We start from the raw sequence: 16,523 nt of genomic DNA on the forward strand, positions 1-16,523 counted from the left end.
TATAGCCCCTATGTTTAGTGTTAGAAATAAAGCATATTTTTACTACGAATATACTTAGTACTGATTCCATGATCCTGTTCCATGGGCTGCTGTACACTTAATCTTGTAATTGTGAATTATCTGAATAATGGCACTTGCTAGAAATCAGGGAAGCTTCTTCTAGAAGACCTAATACTCTATTCTAAGCAAAAAAAATGTGAAGAAGCCTTATATATACATATTCAACCACCTTGGTACAATTTTTCATGCAAACCTGAAATCAATTTTCAACAATTTATTTTGTTTTGTTTTTAATGCTTCATGAGAAAGTGCTCCATTACATGCATTTTCAAGAAAAGATTCATACAGGCTGTATAGAGGATGAGGAATTCAGAAATTTTAAAATATATTAGATGGGGACAGGGCAATGTGAATGAAATAGAAAGCAAGAAGGAAATGCTAAGAAAATCATATGGGAACAACTTTCATGTTGCCATATTGCATGGTTTGTAAAATGTAATGTCATTAAGGTGGTTAAATAGTTTGAAATAGAAGTCTAGTGTATTTTGCTTGACCTCATTTGTTTTTTTTCTGAATTTTTCAAAATTCATCAGACTGATGAACAGGCAGGAATTGAAGACCACTTCATTTTTCCATAATATTTACAAAAGTATTAGTATGCAATGACATATTTATGTGACAATGGGAAAAGTACCAATAATTGATATTACTCACCATCTTATCTGAGAAAAGGTACTATGTCAAAATGTTCCTCAAATTTATTTACAGCTTTTTGTAAGTTGCGATTTATTTTCTACGCATCTACTTGTTATGCTACTTCATAAAATTCACAGAAAATTCTAAGACAAGTTTCATATTTGGTAGTTAATGAAGGTGATCTCTTTCAATTAGTCTCATGTAAAAGCTTTTGAATAAAATATAGCTTCTGATACTGTCAGGCCTCCATCAAATAGGGTGCTCACGGCTTCTTATTATTTCACTTTCTAAATTATTCCTCCCATTCCTCTTTCCTTTTGTGCATTTTGGAATTTCCATGCTCATACCTGAAGCTGTAAGCTGGGGGAATGAATGCTTTATCGCTTGCTCGTGAGATCTTACCTGTTAAACCTCTTTCAATCAATCAATTTGTCAGATCAGAGGCATATCTTTGGTGAGAGCTTCTCTGAACTGTGCTGACAGGGTTAGGCCAGGGTCAGCAGTCTGATAAATCGAACAAAAAGACAACTTCAAGAACTATAGTGGAGAGAAATGGGGATTAGCACAGATGGCATTATCTGCAAGTTGACACTGATAAAAAAACATATTTGTAAGAGGTAGCTTGCAAGATTCCCCTCCACAATTCTTCTATTCCCTATCCTCCCAAGTGACATTCAGATTAATTAGAAAAGTTAAAAAAGAGTCTCGTAATCCATTTATCTACCAAGTGGTAAGATTCAAACATTAAATCTTGATGGTCTTCAATAAAGAAGCTTAACAAGATTAAGGGTTATCAATCTTTCCATAAGCAAAAACAGAGTGACCTTAGGGTGGCAGGAAACAATGCAGAAATACAGGGCACACACTTCTTTGCAGATGCACACATATATCAATGCTAGGTAAAACTTAGATATTTATTTACAAACCATAAATGTTAAAAATGAGGAATAAATTGTTCCATAATATATATTTTATTAAAAACAAAGTATGTTAAATAGTTATATCTAAATTTATTTAATAAAACAGAAAACATTGCTGTTTGAATAACATGATTAAAGAAAGGAATTAAGACATTTTATGCTTATAAATTTAAAATCAATAAAATATTCTCTCTATGTACATATATATATATGTATATATATATATATATATATATATATATCAGACATAATACATCCTACTTATGTAACCACAATGTTTCAAAATACAAAAGAAACCATTGAAGTGAATAGGTACATGAAAGTTTTTTTAACCAATAAAACATGATATTCTTTATAACTCAAAGAAACACATAAAAAGTAGCATCTCCAATTAATAATATCTAGACATCTTATAAAAATAAGAATATATTAGTGACTGAGGGTGTTGAAAATTATTGAAATGTTTTGTAAAACACATCTGAAGAGATGTGATGAATAGGGATGTTCTGAAAGGAGTTTGGGAAGAGAAAAATCATAATCAAAATACATTGTATAAAAATTTTAGAGATACATCAAAAGAGATACCATCTCTACCTTATCTATCTCTATAAATATTTAAGAAGCCAGATGAGAACTAAGAGAAGTCAATTTAGCAAAATGATTATAAAAATTGCCGAATCACACACTATAAATAATATATAAGAAATAAATGAAATGTTATTCCATAGCATTTCTTTTGCTTTTTAATTTTGTTAGACAGTCATGATTTTTAAGCAACATTTCATAAATATACATTGTGTAATAAAATTATACCACTGTGTAGAAATGAATTTCAATATATTTAATGAGAAAGACAATAAAGAAAATACAGACTGAAAATAACACTATATTATGTGTATTTAAAATGCTCTATGTATCATTCTTATTAAATATTCTATAGACTGAAAGGTAGTAATTGAATTTTCCAGACACTATAAATTTTCTAAAATGAGATTGAAAGTACTTTTTTAAAAATTTATTTTATTTATTTACATTCCAGTAGATGCCACCCCACCCCCCACTTCCACAGTTCCTCATCCCATTCCTATTCCCCTTTGCCTCTGAGAGGGTGCTGTGCCCCTCCTCCCACCAGGTCTCCTGTTTCCTCAAGGCTCTTGAGGATCAAACATATTTCTCACTAATGCTAGACCAGGTAGACATCTGCTGCATCCGTGTCAGGGTCCTCAGAACAGCCTGTGTTATAATCCTGGTTAGTGGATCAGTCTGTGGGAGCTCCTTCGTATCTGGGTTAGTCCAGACTGCTGGTTTTCCTATGATGGTCACTCTCCCTTTCAGCTTCTTCAATCCTTTTCCTAATTCAACCATAGAGGTCCCGACTTCAGCCCAATCATTGGGTGTAAGTATCAGCTTCTGTCTCAGTCAGATGCTATTAGTACCTCTCAAAGGACAGACTTGTCAGTCTCCCATCTCAAAGCACATTGAAGCATCAGTAATAGTGTCAGGCATTGGTGCCCTCTAATGAGATGGATCCTTCAGTCTCTTGTCTGTTTTTTTTTCCCTTACAGTTCTGGGTCAGCAGTTTTGACTGTGGATTGATAATCCTGTCCCTCCACTTGAGGACCTGTCTATCTACTGAAGGTGGGTTCTTCAAATTCCTTTTCTCCAATTTTGGGCATTTTGGCTAAAGTCACCCCTAAATGAGTTCTGAGAGTCTCTCAACTTCCAGGTCTCTGAAATCTCTAGAGGGTCTTCCCACTTCTCCATTTATTCTCTTGGCCCTTTGGCCTTCTCTCTTGTCCCTCACCCTATATCTGATCCTATTCTTCTTTTCCCCTACCCCTCCCTTCTCCTGCGCAGGTTCCTCCCTCCCTCTGCCTCCCATGATTATTTCCTTCTCCCTTCTAAGTGGAGTTGAACCTTCTCACTAGGGCATTTCTGCTTGTTACACTTTAGTGGTGCAGGGATCGTTTCAATAAACGAAAGTCCAACAACACAATACATTATATAAACAAACTCAAGGGAAAAAAAAAGAAAAACATGATCCTCTTATTAGATTCTGAAAAGTCCTCCCACAAAATTCAACATCTCTTCATGTTAAGTCCTGAAGAGATCAGGGATTCAAAGCAGGCACATACCTAGACATAATAAAAGCAATATATAACCAACCAACACCAGCATAAAATTAACTGGAGAGAAACTAGCAGCAATCCCACTAAAATCCAGGACAAGACAAGGTTTCCTACTCTGTCCCTATCTATTCAATATAGTACTCAAAGTTCTAGCCAGAGCAATTAGAAAACAAAATGAGATCAAAGTGATATAAGTTGGAAAGGAAGAAGTCAAAAGTATCACTATTTGCAAATGGGATGATAGTATTCATAAGCGAACCCCAAAATTTCACCAGAGAACTCCTAAAGCTGATAAACAACTTCAGCAGAGTGACTGGATATAAAATTGACTCAAAGTGTCTTATGTGTTTGCTTTTGCATCAACTATAATGAATATTCTCTCAAGTAAAATGAACAAAGGTGGAGCAGAGACTGAAGGAATGGCCAACCAATAACTGACAGAACCTGAGACCCAACTCATGGGCAAGCACCAGTTCCTAATCCTATTAGTGATACTCACTTTTGCTTCCGTATAGGAGCCTAGCATAGTTGTCCTCTGAGAGTCTCTACTCAGCAGCTTACTGAAACAGATGCAGATACCCGCAGCCAAACAGGACAGAACTCTGCATCCTTATAGAAGAGTTTGGGGAAGTATTGAAGTCGCTGAAGAGGATACGAACCATACAGGAAAATCAAGTATCAGCTAACCTGGACCCCTGAGAGCTCTGAGAGACTGAACCACCAACCAAAGATCATACAAAAGTTGGACGAAGGACCTGGTTACATATGTAGCAGAGGGCTACCCAATTCTGCCTCAGTTGGAGAGTATGTGCCTAATACTACAAAGACTTGATGTACCAGGGTGGGCTGATATCTGGGGGGGGGGGGGCAGTGCACACACATAAAGGTGAAGGGGAGATGGGAGGGACTCTTTGGAGGTGTACAGGGGGTAGCATTTAGAATGCTAATTAGTAATTTAAAAAATAAACATAAAAATATCATTAAACCTGCTTTTCACCGCTTAGAGAACTATGTGGAAGAGGGAGATGAAGGATTGTAAGAGCCACAGGGAATGGGTGATCCTAAGGAAACTGTGTCTTTCTGACATAACTGACTGAAGCACATATGTATCCACAGAGAAAATATTCCTGGGGTCCACGGAAGTTCAAGATAGAAAAGTCCCAGTACAGAGAAAGAAAGGTGACAGGAGCTATCAGCCGTAATCAAGAAACTATTTTCAATTGACATCTGCCTGCAAAGGACAATTAGATTACTACAATGGAATCACTCTGGGTACATTAACTATATTTATAGATAGGGCTCACACTCAGCAATAGAATCCAATAGAACTCAACCGGTATTTATGTGACATTTTGGGGATTTTTTTTCTGACTAGCCTTTTGCTTCTGTGCTTTGGTTATCTTTTTGTTTATTTGTTTTTTCTTTTTTTGGTTTTATCATATTCAGTCCAGTTCCAATTTCTTCTATACTTCTTATTACAGCATATACCTAAATTCATGTCACATCTTAACTTTTCATTGAATTTTTAATAATTTTAAATATTGCTTAAATATTTAACTACGTTTTGAAACATTATTTTTAATGGCATTTTTAAAAATTTCATGCATGTCTGATTTTTGTTTTCATTCCCTTGACTCCTCCTTGTAAGGCCTCCAACAAAGGTCTTATTTTGCTCCCTTTCAAATTCATGGCTTCTTTAATTTTTATTTCATATATATATACATATATGATATACATATATATTACATATATATATAATGTGTGTATATGTATATTATATATGTGTCTTTATATATGTGTGTATTATATATATACATATATATGTATATATCTAAAATAAAATTTAAAGCAGCCATGAATGCATAGTATACATACTGTATATTACTAAACGTCATAAATACAATGTGCTTAGTCTGTGTAATGTTACTTCTCTGAATACAAGGCTGATCATTTAGTAGTGGATAACCAGTATAAGGATTCATTTCTGGGAAGACTATTTCCACTCTCGGTATTCCTTAATTATTCGTAGTACTGTGTATTGGGTTGAGACCCCATCAGTTTTCTCTCTCCAGGATAACATTTCTATTGATATTACCTTTATACAGGCTTTCTATACCCAATCATATTGGTGAGTCTTTTGGGGTATACCTTTGTTTCCTGTGCATGCGTGTGTGTGTGTGTGTGTGTGTGTGTGTGTGTGTGTGTGTGTGTTTGCATATGTGTATGTATTTCCTGTATGTAGTTCTTGCTGAGCCCAAAAGAGGTCATCAAGCTCTTTCGGGTAGCTAAGTGAAATCCTCTTCCCAAAAAGCAAATAATCTATATTTTATTCCTTTTTACTGAAAATAAATTTCTTTTCTCACATAATGTACCCCGTTTATACTTTTCCTTAACTTTTTTCTTCCCACTTTCTCCCCATGCCTTCTTCTATCCAGATCTACTTCCTTTCTTTTCCTCAATAGAAAACAAATAGGTATCTAAGGGATTATAATAATATACAATATGATATAATAAAATATAATCAGAATGACATAAAAACTAACACATTGAAATAGAATAAGAGAAACAGAAAGAAAAGAGACTAAGAAAATGTATAAGAAGCAGATCTCAACAGAGAATGCTTAATAGGGGAATCTCAAATAGCTGAGAAACAATTAAACCAATGTTCAGCATTCTTTGCCATGAGGGTAATGAAAATCAAATCTAGTTTGTGATTTCATCTTATAATTTTCACAATGTCTAAGATCAATACAACAAGTAACAGCTCATGGTGGGCAAGATGTAAGATAATGTACCCAATGTAGCAGGATATAAGGGGCAACCGCATCCATTGATGTTAGGAGTACAAACTAGTACAGACGGCTAGGGAACTCAGTGTGCCTGTTCCTCAAGGAGACGGGGAGCAATCTACATCAAGATCCTGCTATGTCATTCTTGGGCATATAATCAAGAATGCTTTGTCCTACCACGAAACTTTTTCTTAAATGTGTTCATTGATTGGAAACAACCCAGATATCCCTCAACAGATGAATAGAAAAAGAAAATTCAGTACTTTTGCACATTGAACGTTATTCAAATGTAAATAGTAATAATAAGTTAGCTTTGTCTTCAGCCTCTATTTTTACTTATCCTTAAACTGTGATTAGTATAGATTAATACATTGGGAATATACAACTTATCTCAAAATTAAGAGACAAATTGCTTATATGACCATAATTATTTAGAATTAAAATGATTTTAACATCAGATAGTTGTACCTATAGAAATCGAGAATGCCTGTTCTTTGATGAAATATATTCAAGGTCAAAGTGATATTTAAGAGTAGGAATCTAATGATAATTGAGTTACTTCATGTTAAAGATATGAATATCACAACTTCATCGCACTGGCCCCAACCTTAGGAAGTGTGGGAAGGAGCTTTATGCAGTTTGATCATCAAGGATGACTTTTATTGGTTTATATTAAAATTTCTTTGTAGACAGGCCATATATCTCTGTTTAATTGGAAGCTTCATATGTTAGTGAATTTTTTTCAAATATGAGTAAAAGTGAACCTCACTGGCTTTTACAATAGTAGGATGGAACTGTATATATAGTTTTAAAAAATCTACAAAATATGAATGATAGAATAATTGTCAAAAAAAGGAGCCTATCAGTCTTACAGTAGGAGTACAAGTCAGAGGTAGGAGAGCTACTTGAGAGGGGCTAGTTGGTTAAATAGAGGGGGGAAATGTTATAACATTCTATCTTAAGTAAAATTATCTTACTAGCATTAAAAGGAACAACAAAAATAATATTAGCTTTTGCTCATTGATTTAGCTTTACCTAATTTATCAATATACTTCATTCCAAAGAACTTCTGAATGAGCCTCTTCTCTGAGAGTAAAGACTGCCATTTATCATCTACCTGGAACATTTATATTCTTGATGTGATTTTAGATAAATCATCGGAGTTTAATTGATTTTTAATGAACGATAGTGTGCTTATCCAGAAAGAAAAGAATAAAAAAGGCATCTGGTCATCATTCATCAAGACATTAATGTAGAACAGATCCACATAAATTTTACTTCCAAATTCCTCATGGTATTTTAAGAAAATGGAAGATTTAAAAATTTTTCTTCATCAGCTCTTCATACACCTCTGTAATTAGTAGGATGGTATTATAAAAGAATGAAGGTGGTCTCGAAAAGTGGCCACAACCTCACTTGTCCTGAGAATATAGCTAAGCTTTAGTGTCAGCTATGCTTATTATTCATGTCAAGTGTACCTGAAATCCAAAGAGACATTTTCTGATTTTTAGAGACATGTGAAGACCAATTATGGTATTTTTACAGATATCTTGTCCTGCCTTTTATTGTCCTGGTTCATAGGTTTTGCAATTGGGTATGAATGTTTAATTTCTTCTCTCCCTTGGCAGCTTATAGTTGATATGTAGATGCTAAAAATTTGCAACTGGGTCCTATGATGTAACATCCAGTGCTCTTAACCAGAGCTAGTTCCCTACTTCTGGCTTTTACAGTTGCAATAGTTAAAAATTCAAAAGAAAATCATAGTGTTCCAAATAAAATATAGTTAATGCAAATTTTCAAGTCTATAATATTTGTTTGGAATAAAGAATTATTGATGCAGGTTCAGGAGCAATTATTTTCATATTGTATATGATTGTAGTTGCTGTGAAACAGACTGTAAGGTGTTCAAAACCAAAATATAAGCTCACGAGCCCTTTATAGTAAGTTTGCTGAGCCCTACGTAACTCACTCTGCCAGCTTCCTCTAAAGTTCCAGATATGCTTTGTCTCATGAGCAAATTATTTTATAATGGAATAACAAATGTCTAATCAAATGGAAAAATTCCATTAAATTTGCTGTTTAGTGCTATTGAAACCAAATTGTTTTTTTCTGTATTGAACAATAAAAAGCAATCACAGGTTTGTTCATAGATAATTGAGGAACTGAGATTTCTTTCAACTTCCAAAAGCAACCACGTAGTGAACAGTACTATTCTCATCAGATTATCCATTTCTTCCTTCATGAGAAAAAGCTGAAAAAACTTTGTATAAAGAGTACAATATGGAACTTAATTTTCAACCATAAGGCCAGGAAAAATACTCTAATATAGTTGATATTCATAGTCAGTCCCAATGTTTTTCTTATTGTTCGAATGGGAGTATCCGCGCCATCCCATCTGTTTGAATATTTACTCTTTTTCTGGTGGAACTGTTTGGAAGGATGAGGAAGAGTGGTCTTATTAGAGGAAGTGTGTTCAGGTTTGGGCCTTGAGAATTCGAAAGCCTCCAACTGTCCTCAGTGTGTGCTTCATTTTTCTTTTGTGATTCTGGATTTGAGCTGTTCTCTACCTCTCTATACCACCCCTGCCTTCCTGCTGCTGTGCTCTCTGCTGTGATGGACATGCATGCCTATGCTTCTGAAACTATAGCCCAAACCCTGTTTTCTATACTTTCACTTGCCTGTGTCTTTATATAGCAATAACTAATACACTAAGGTTTGATCATATACTATATTGTACATTTAGCTCAGGATGTAGAAAAATGCTGAGAAGCTACAAGGAAAAATGAAAGGATTGTTGCATTATGATAGTATAGAGAGTTGTTGAAATTTTTGAACGCATTGGTCCTCCAGTATGGCTTGAATAAAGGATTAAACACCTAGATCTTCTTTTGTGCTTACATATTACTTTTCTATTTGTTTCTTAACTAATGTATTCTTTGATAATTTCATATGTCCACTGTCCATTTTTATCATGTTATCCCGACCAGCTCTTCTAGAATACATCTTCTTCCAAATATATGATCGATTTATTTTAATGATTTTTTTTAAAAAATAATTATATAATGTACAAAGTTTAGATAGGGTTGTTTACATATTCATGGGTATATGGTTTTTGACTGAATTATGGGCAATCTATCAGTGTTTATATTGGTTAAGAAAAGTGGATTCCTTCCCAGAACAGCCTTTAAAATTGAATAGTTAAATAACATGGGATGGAGGCTCATAGACCTCCTTCTCCCATGCTGGGATATTGAGAGGATCGATATATGACAGAGGATATGCTAGTATATAAACCTCTGTGATTTCATGAGTTCAATGGCTGTATCACATGTACTCCTCCCTATCAATTGACTTTTAAGATGTTTTAGGTCCTGGACCTTCATGATACCCCAGATGAATTATTGCCTAATACCTAGCCTATATAGTTAGTGTACTAAAAGAAGCATGGAGGGAAACTGTCCTGCATGAAGCAGCTATACCTAATGATGGTTCTTCTATTGGCAAGGAAATAAGAATGTTGTATTCAAAGTATTTTATCTTCCATCTAATATTCTTTAAGTCTAGGTTATTTATTTTTCTGAGTTTTGAAAATCTTATTGTTAAAATTCAAAACCAACTCAGCAGGATTTAGAAAGTAGAGTTGTATTCAATATTCCTGGCACGTAATATCACAATGCTTTATATTATTATATAACTGGTGAGCTGGAAATGTGAGAGAATAAAAATCTATATCTTCATCTGTATGAAAATATATTTCACCATATTATGATGTAAGATTGCAGTAAAAATAACATTTTTATGATTGATTTCGCAATAAATAAGCATCCGTGAACAGCAAATGTGCCCATAGCTCTAAGTCACATTTACTGTGTTTACATTTTACTCAAACATTTTCTAGCTGTTTAAATTTGGATAGGTTCCTTCACAGGGCCAAGTTTAATTTTTCTTTCACTTTTAAACTTGGAAAAATATCATATAACACTTTTATTTGTTGCACAAATTAAATAAAATACTTCCCTGAAATTGAAATGAGTGCTTCAAAAAGATTAGGCATTCTATTATGAAAATAGTGAGATATTTAACAAATTGGCTACAATTGTAGTTAAATATTTGAATAAGTATATTTGCCACTTGGTATGGTAGTTTAATAAATGGCAATGAATACATCATTGAAATGGAGCTTATATACTCTACCATAATGTACATATGTACACTGCTTGAATGCCTAGCTATTTAGTTAGGTTGTGTTACATTGTAGGTAGGTATGAACCTTGACAGTGGGCACCAAAATAGTTTATGGAACCTAGAGCATAGATTCCTAGATAAATTGCCTTTGGGCTTTTGAGACTGCTGCTTCAAACTGCCACATGCTTCCCAAAGCTTTGTTGAAGAACTGGCTACTGAAAAACGTTCCTTCTGGTTTTTAATGAGCCCGTTCACATAATGCACTGCTTTTTGGACACTGAATCATTAACTTGCTTTTTATCTGGTTGTCAGTGGGGATATTCGATGGTGCTCTCTGAAAAATTTTCTCAGCTAGAGAGTCTGGCTCATATGTTTTTGCCAATATGCATCTACACAAGCTGTTCAGACTCACTATTCCTTAGTTATGATTTGATAAGTGCATAAACCATCTGGCTGGTGTAAGTTTTCCTATGACATCCACTTTATGATATATCGCAATATCTAGTACTCCAATACACTCCTATGTGTAGCTGACTTATTTATATAACTTGTACTGCAACAGTAGAGCTGTCTAAACAAGACCTAAAGAGAGGCAATACATACAATACATATATATATATATGTATATATATACATATATATATATGTGTGTGTGTGTGTGTGTGTGTGTGTGTGTGTGTGTGTGTGTGTGTGTAAAGAGGTATTTTCATTGGGTCCCATTGGTTAAAAAGAACTCCATGTAACTTACTATGTTATACTATAAAGATTGCTGACAGATGGAGAATAAAGTTATCCTAGGGATGAAACCCCCAATAGGTTATCCAATAACAAATGGTGAGTCTCGAAGTTATATGAATACAACCAACACTCAATAGAATCAGCAGGCTCTATTTACATATGCATGCATGTGTATATCTGCATGTGTGTATCTGTCTGTGAAAATGTTCAACAATGAAAAAGATACCATAATTTAAGACAGGGAATATGAAGATAAAAGTGAGTTGTTTTAAAGACATGGGATGGATATGAAGGAAGAAAGGAAAGAGAAAATTTGGAAATTATATTTTATTAATATAAGTATGAGTACTATTTAATGAATAACATGTCAGTGATAAGTCATGTAGCAACTATACCATAATTAATATATAAATAATTTGAGGAATAATTATATTAATAATCTAAAGTAGCCATGCATCTAGGCCAAACCCAAAAATATCCTTATATTATCTCTAATTACAAATGCATTATAGTGAATAAAAATAAAATTGTGCCAATTTAAAAAGTCATAGCAATCAAAAATGCACTTAAGAGTATGGCTTAGAATGAATATCCTAGTAAGAGCACCAGTGGAGGGGAAGCCCTGGGTCCTGCTAAGACTGAACCCCCAGTGAACTAGTCTATGGGGGGAGGGCGGCAATGGGGGGAGGGTTGGGAGGGGAACACCCATAAGGAAGGGGAGGGGGGAGGGGGATGTTTGCCCGGAAACCGGGAAAGGGAATAACACTCGAAATGTATATAAGAAATACTCAAGTTAATTAAAAAAAAAAAAAGAGTATGGCTTAGTTAATTATCTAGGCAAATCTTTTATATGCTTGGAATAGACACCCCACAATTAAGGTTTCTGCTGTTATCAACAACATAATCAAATGCAATATTGGAAGGAAAGGATTTATCTCATACTACAGTAATTCATATGCCATCTCTCAGATCCTACTCCAACTTAGAGCTTTCAACCTATCACTCAAACAACCCTGCTGGTGTCTTTAATTTCTTTGAAACTTCATGGGCCAGGCCTCCGTTCTCTGCTTTGCTCTTACCCACCCCATGATAGTCTGTAATTCTTAGGAATCCAGATCAATGGCCTATTTTTTTCTGTGGTTTTCTATCAGGAAGGCAACTCAGAAATGTATTTTATAAGGTTAACTAGATGTTGCCAATAGGGATAATAACCCATTATCCCAAAGAGAAGTAAAAACTATTATAAACTTTATAGGATTTTCCTAATTCCCTTTTTTCACTTTCCTATTCTATTTGTCTTAGTTACTCATGCCCACTGCTTGCTATAAATTTTTTAAATAAACTCCTTTTAGGTGAGGCTTTTCTTCAAGCTCTCATCCTATGTAAATATCATGGAACACTCTCCACAGTGCACAACATACTTATGGCTTCTTTTATTAATCATTTTATTCTTTTACATTTCCTATCCACAAACTCCCAAAATTAATTCATTTTATTGTGAAGGTGCCAAAGACTTCCATCCATTCCTAAAGGATTCATAGGCTGTTCATTGTTGCCTATGTTGAGAAAATTGTATTCAACAACGCAGTCACTTGTACATTACCCATGCTCTTGAAAGTAACAGTACTTAAAAATAGGGCTGCTACCATGCTAGACACAGGTAGAACTATTTTACTGTTCTGCATATATCTGATGTCCTATCTGATAGGAACATACAATTTATTTTCAGTTTTTCTTTTTTCTTCTTTTATGTTCATAGAAATGCTGTTTCTAGTGTTACAATATAGGAGGAATAAAGGGAAAATAGATATATGCTAATATTGCTTCCATTGATCCCAAAGCTTGAAAACCTTTGCAAGAATTTGGGAGTATGAAGGGAGAAGGTGAAGTAGAAGTTATAGAAAGTATTCCTCTAGTCTGAACTTGAATACATATTGAGATAAATTTCATGGTAAAATATGTTTCTGGGAGTCAAGTACAGGAAACTATGACAATCCAAGGATTTTATGGCTTTTAATTGTTTGAGTTGGAAATGACTTTAACAGAAAATTAGTAAATTCTTATATCCTGACTTAAAAGGCTGTGTAAAATGGGACAAGAAGCTATACTGATTAAGTCTTTAGAAGGTGAGAAATAGGATAAGCTACACATTGCAATCTATGCCACATGACAAAATTTTCTCAAACTGACCTAACACTAAGAAGATCTTCGAAGAATGAAAGACCTCCCATGCTCATGGATTAGCAGTATTAATATAGTAAAAATGACCATTTTGCCGAAAGCAATCTACAGATTCAATGCAATCTCCATCAAAATTCCAACTCAATTCTTCATAGAGTTGGACACAGCAATTTGCAAGTTCATTTGGAATAACAAAAATCTCCTGATAGTGAAAACTATTTTCAACGATAAAGGAACAGCTGGGGGGATCACCATCCCTGACCTCAAGCTGTATTACAGAGCAATGGTGATAAAAACTGCATGGTATTGGTACAGCAACAGGCAGGCAGATCACTGGAATAGAGGTGAAGACCCAGAAATTAAATCCGCACACCTATGGGCATTTGATCTTTGACAAAAAAGAGATAAAACCAACCAGTGGAAAAATGACAGCAATTTCAATAAACGGTGCTGGTTCAACTGGTGGTCAGCCTGTAGAAGAATAAATCAGTCCTTCTTATCACATTGTACAAAGCTCAAGTCCAAGTGAATCAAGAACCTCCACATAAAACCAGATACACCAGCAGTTGGGAGGCAGAGGCAGGCAGACCTCTGAGTTGGAGGCCAGCCTGGTCTACAATGGGAGTTCCAGGACAGTTAGGGTTACTCAGAGAAACCCTGTCTTGGGAAGAAAAGAAAAGAAAAGGAAGAAAAGAAAAGAAAAGAAAAGAAAAGAAAAGAAAAGAAAAAGAGAAAATATAACCCTTTTAAAAAGAAAATAAAGATTCTTTTAAAAGTTCAAAAAGTGTTTAAATAATGAACAAAAAATATCTTTCTTTATAAAAATCCTATTTCATAGTCCTGATATTAATATTTTACTTCATTTGCAGCTGATACATAAAGTATAATAGGATGCCAAAGACAATAATTAGCAATTACTTCATGATTCATTAGCATTCCAAACATAAATATATCCCTTCCTTCTGAAGTTTAAAATTCTACATTATTTAAGCACGCTAAATCTACTAATTTTCTCTATTTTTTCCATATACTATTTTGTTAATATTTAAGTCACTGAAAATGATGTTTAGAGATATTCTGTATCTGTTTTTATCTTTCAGCTTATATAAGGTATCTTAGATCATATATCTCACCAAAGAGATACAACAGTCTCCTAAGCCTCTCATAGAAACTTTGTTTTGTCTTGTCTCTTTTGAACCTTTACAGTTTTTTTGATGGTGCTTTTCATAATCAATACTCTAAACCAAAAACCAATATTGACCATTTATCTTAGAATAAGCTTTCAGATATATCTTAATTAATGGATTTAAAAGAGTACTAAACAAAAAATTTATTTCAACTACTATCTTCCAACAGCTATGAAACTCAAATAAATTCCATTTTTCCTCTTGTTGGCCTTTAGAAATAATTTTTGTACGTTTTTATTTCAAAATACTTATTGATGTATGCAATCAGAAATCACACAGAGTATTAATTTATAATATTTTCATACTCTTGGGAAAAACCTGAATATGCTTTCTGAGTAGAATGCTCTGCACTTACCAGATTGACAAATATCTATTTCTGTTTGTATTCAAACACACCCTCTCTTTTTCATCATCTGTGGTGTTTTGGTTTGTTTTAGTTTTGTCTATTTTTCTGTTGATATTTATAAATGTTTCTGCAATTCTCATACATAGTATGCATTTTAAGATACTGGTTTTCTCTTTACCCTACATTTTGTCCACCCTTCTATAGAATGTTACAACACATCCAGCTGGAAAACCTCCAGTCCTTTCTTCCATTAAGATGTTGGAACTAGTCTATAAATTAACATAAATGCTTATGTAAGTACTTATGTACTTACGTGCTTATGTATGCACCACTTTAAAGTGCTTAATTTGGAAATAAGAAGAAGAGTTTTAGACAAAGAAATGTATTAATATATTGTTTCTTGCTGATGATGTAGTTTAGTGACATGGTGCTTTCTAATAAGAAACTATGTTTGGTTCCAACAAAAGAAAGTTCCAGTGATTTGATATTTACAAAGAATTTTTTATATGCTTCTTAAAATGGTCCTTAAATGAAGATATTTATCTTCATGATTCCTGTGAAGGTTCAACAGGATGATTCATTAAGTGCTTAATAACTTTTCACAGAAAGACAGTAGGGTCTGTTATTATCTTCTTCCATTAATAAATTTCAAATTCTGGACTAAGCTTGGGGCACCAAAACAGTTTGGCACTATGTGCCTGGATATATTCATTACTAATTGTAATACTCTCTGTAGCTCAGCAATTGTTGGTAAAGCCTATCTTCTGCTATGTTTCCTTGTTTTAGTCCAGATATTATAACATGCAGTAGAGAAAGTGCATTCCTTGAACAAAAATTTTTATTAGTTCCTCATCAATGCATTTCTTCTTTGGGTATTTCTGGATCTCTCTCACTACATTTAACCTGTTTTTTTTTCTTTATATCACCATACTTCCTACCCTTGTTCACAAAGACACTGAAATCCATTCTTGATGAGTGAAATATTAAATAAAAGAAACTCAGTGAATCCCTGATCTGAAAATCAATGTAGCACCTTTTGGCAAAGACAAATATTGATTGCATCCCCATACTCAATAGCCCACATAGTTTTGTTATATTTTAATATCATTTATTCCTTCTACTCTTCTCATAATTTGTAGAGATAATAAATACTGTGGCATATTTCTGTAACTTTATGCTCTATTTTTCTCTGCTAATCAGTTATGCATTTGTCCTCCCACTCTCAGATCCATAGTTACCCTCTAACTTTAGTCATGAACTATTGGTTGATTATCCCTTATCCCTCTTAGCCTACTTTCTTCACAAATATTTCTAACAATGTTAACCAGATGTAAACTGTTTCTTTCTTTGAT

At 33.9% G+C, this 16,523-nt stretch overlaps 1 protein-coding gene across 5 annotated transcripts in view; it reads left to right on the top strand.

The window, feature by feature from the left end:
• The window catches only part of LOC134480983 (uncharacterized), a 122,868-nt gene that overhangs the window by 27,431 nt on the left and 78,914 nt on the right, over window positions 1-16,523 (top strand). For 3 of the 5 annotated variants that reach the window (XR_015633739.1, XM_087577436.1, XM_087577435.1), the window contains 2 exons: window positions 3,182-3,254; window positions 4,261-4,702. Coding sequence is in view for 4 of the 5 variants with exons in the window: in XM_087577436.1 (XP_087433562.1) it covers window positions 3,182-3,254; window positions 4,261-4,268 (81 nt within the window). In the remaining variant the exon portion in view is untranslated. Of the gene's footprint in view, window positions 1-3,181; window positions 3,255-4,260; window positions 4,703-16,523 lie in introns of those variants that run through there. The other 2 variants (XM_087577433.1, XM_087577434.1) reach the window with 1 other exon arrangement.

The sequence above is a fragment of the Rattus norvegicus genome, chromosome 11 (genome assembly GCF_021556685.1).
Source record: "Rattus norvegicus strain SHRSP/BbbUtx chromosome 11, alternate assembly SHRSP_T2T, whole genome shotgun sequence".
NCBI lineage: Eukaryota > Metazoa > Chordata > Mammalia > Rodentia > Muridae > Rattus > Rattus norvegicus.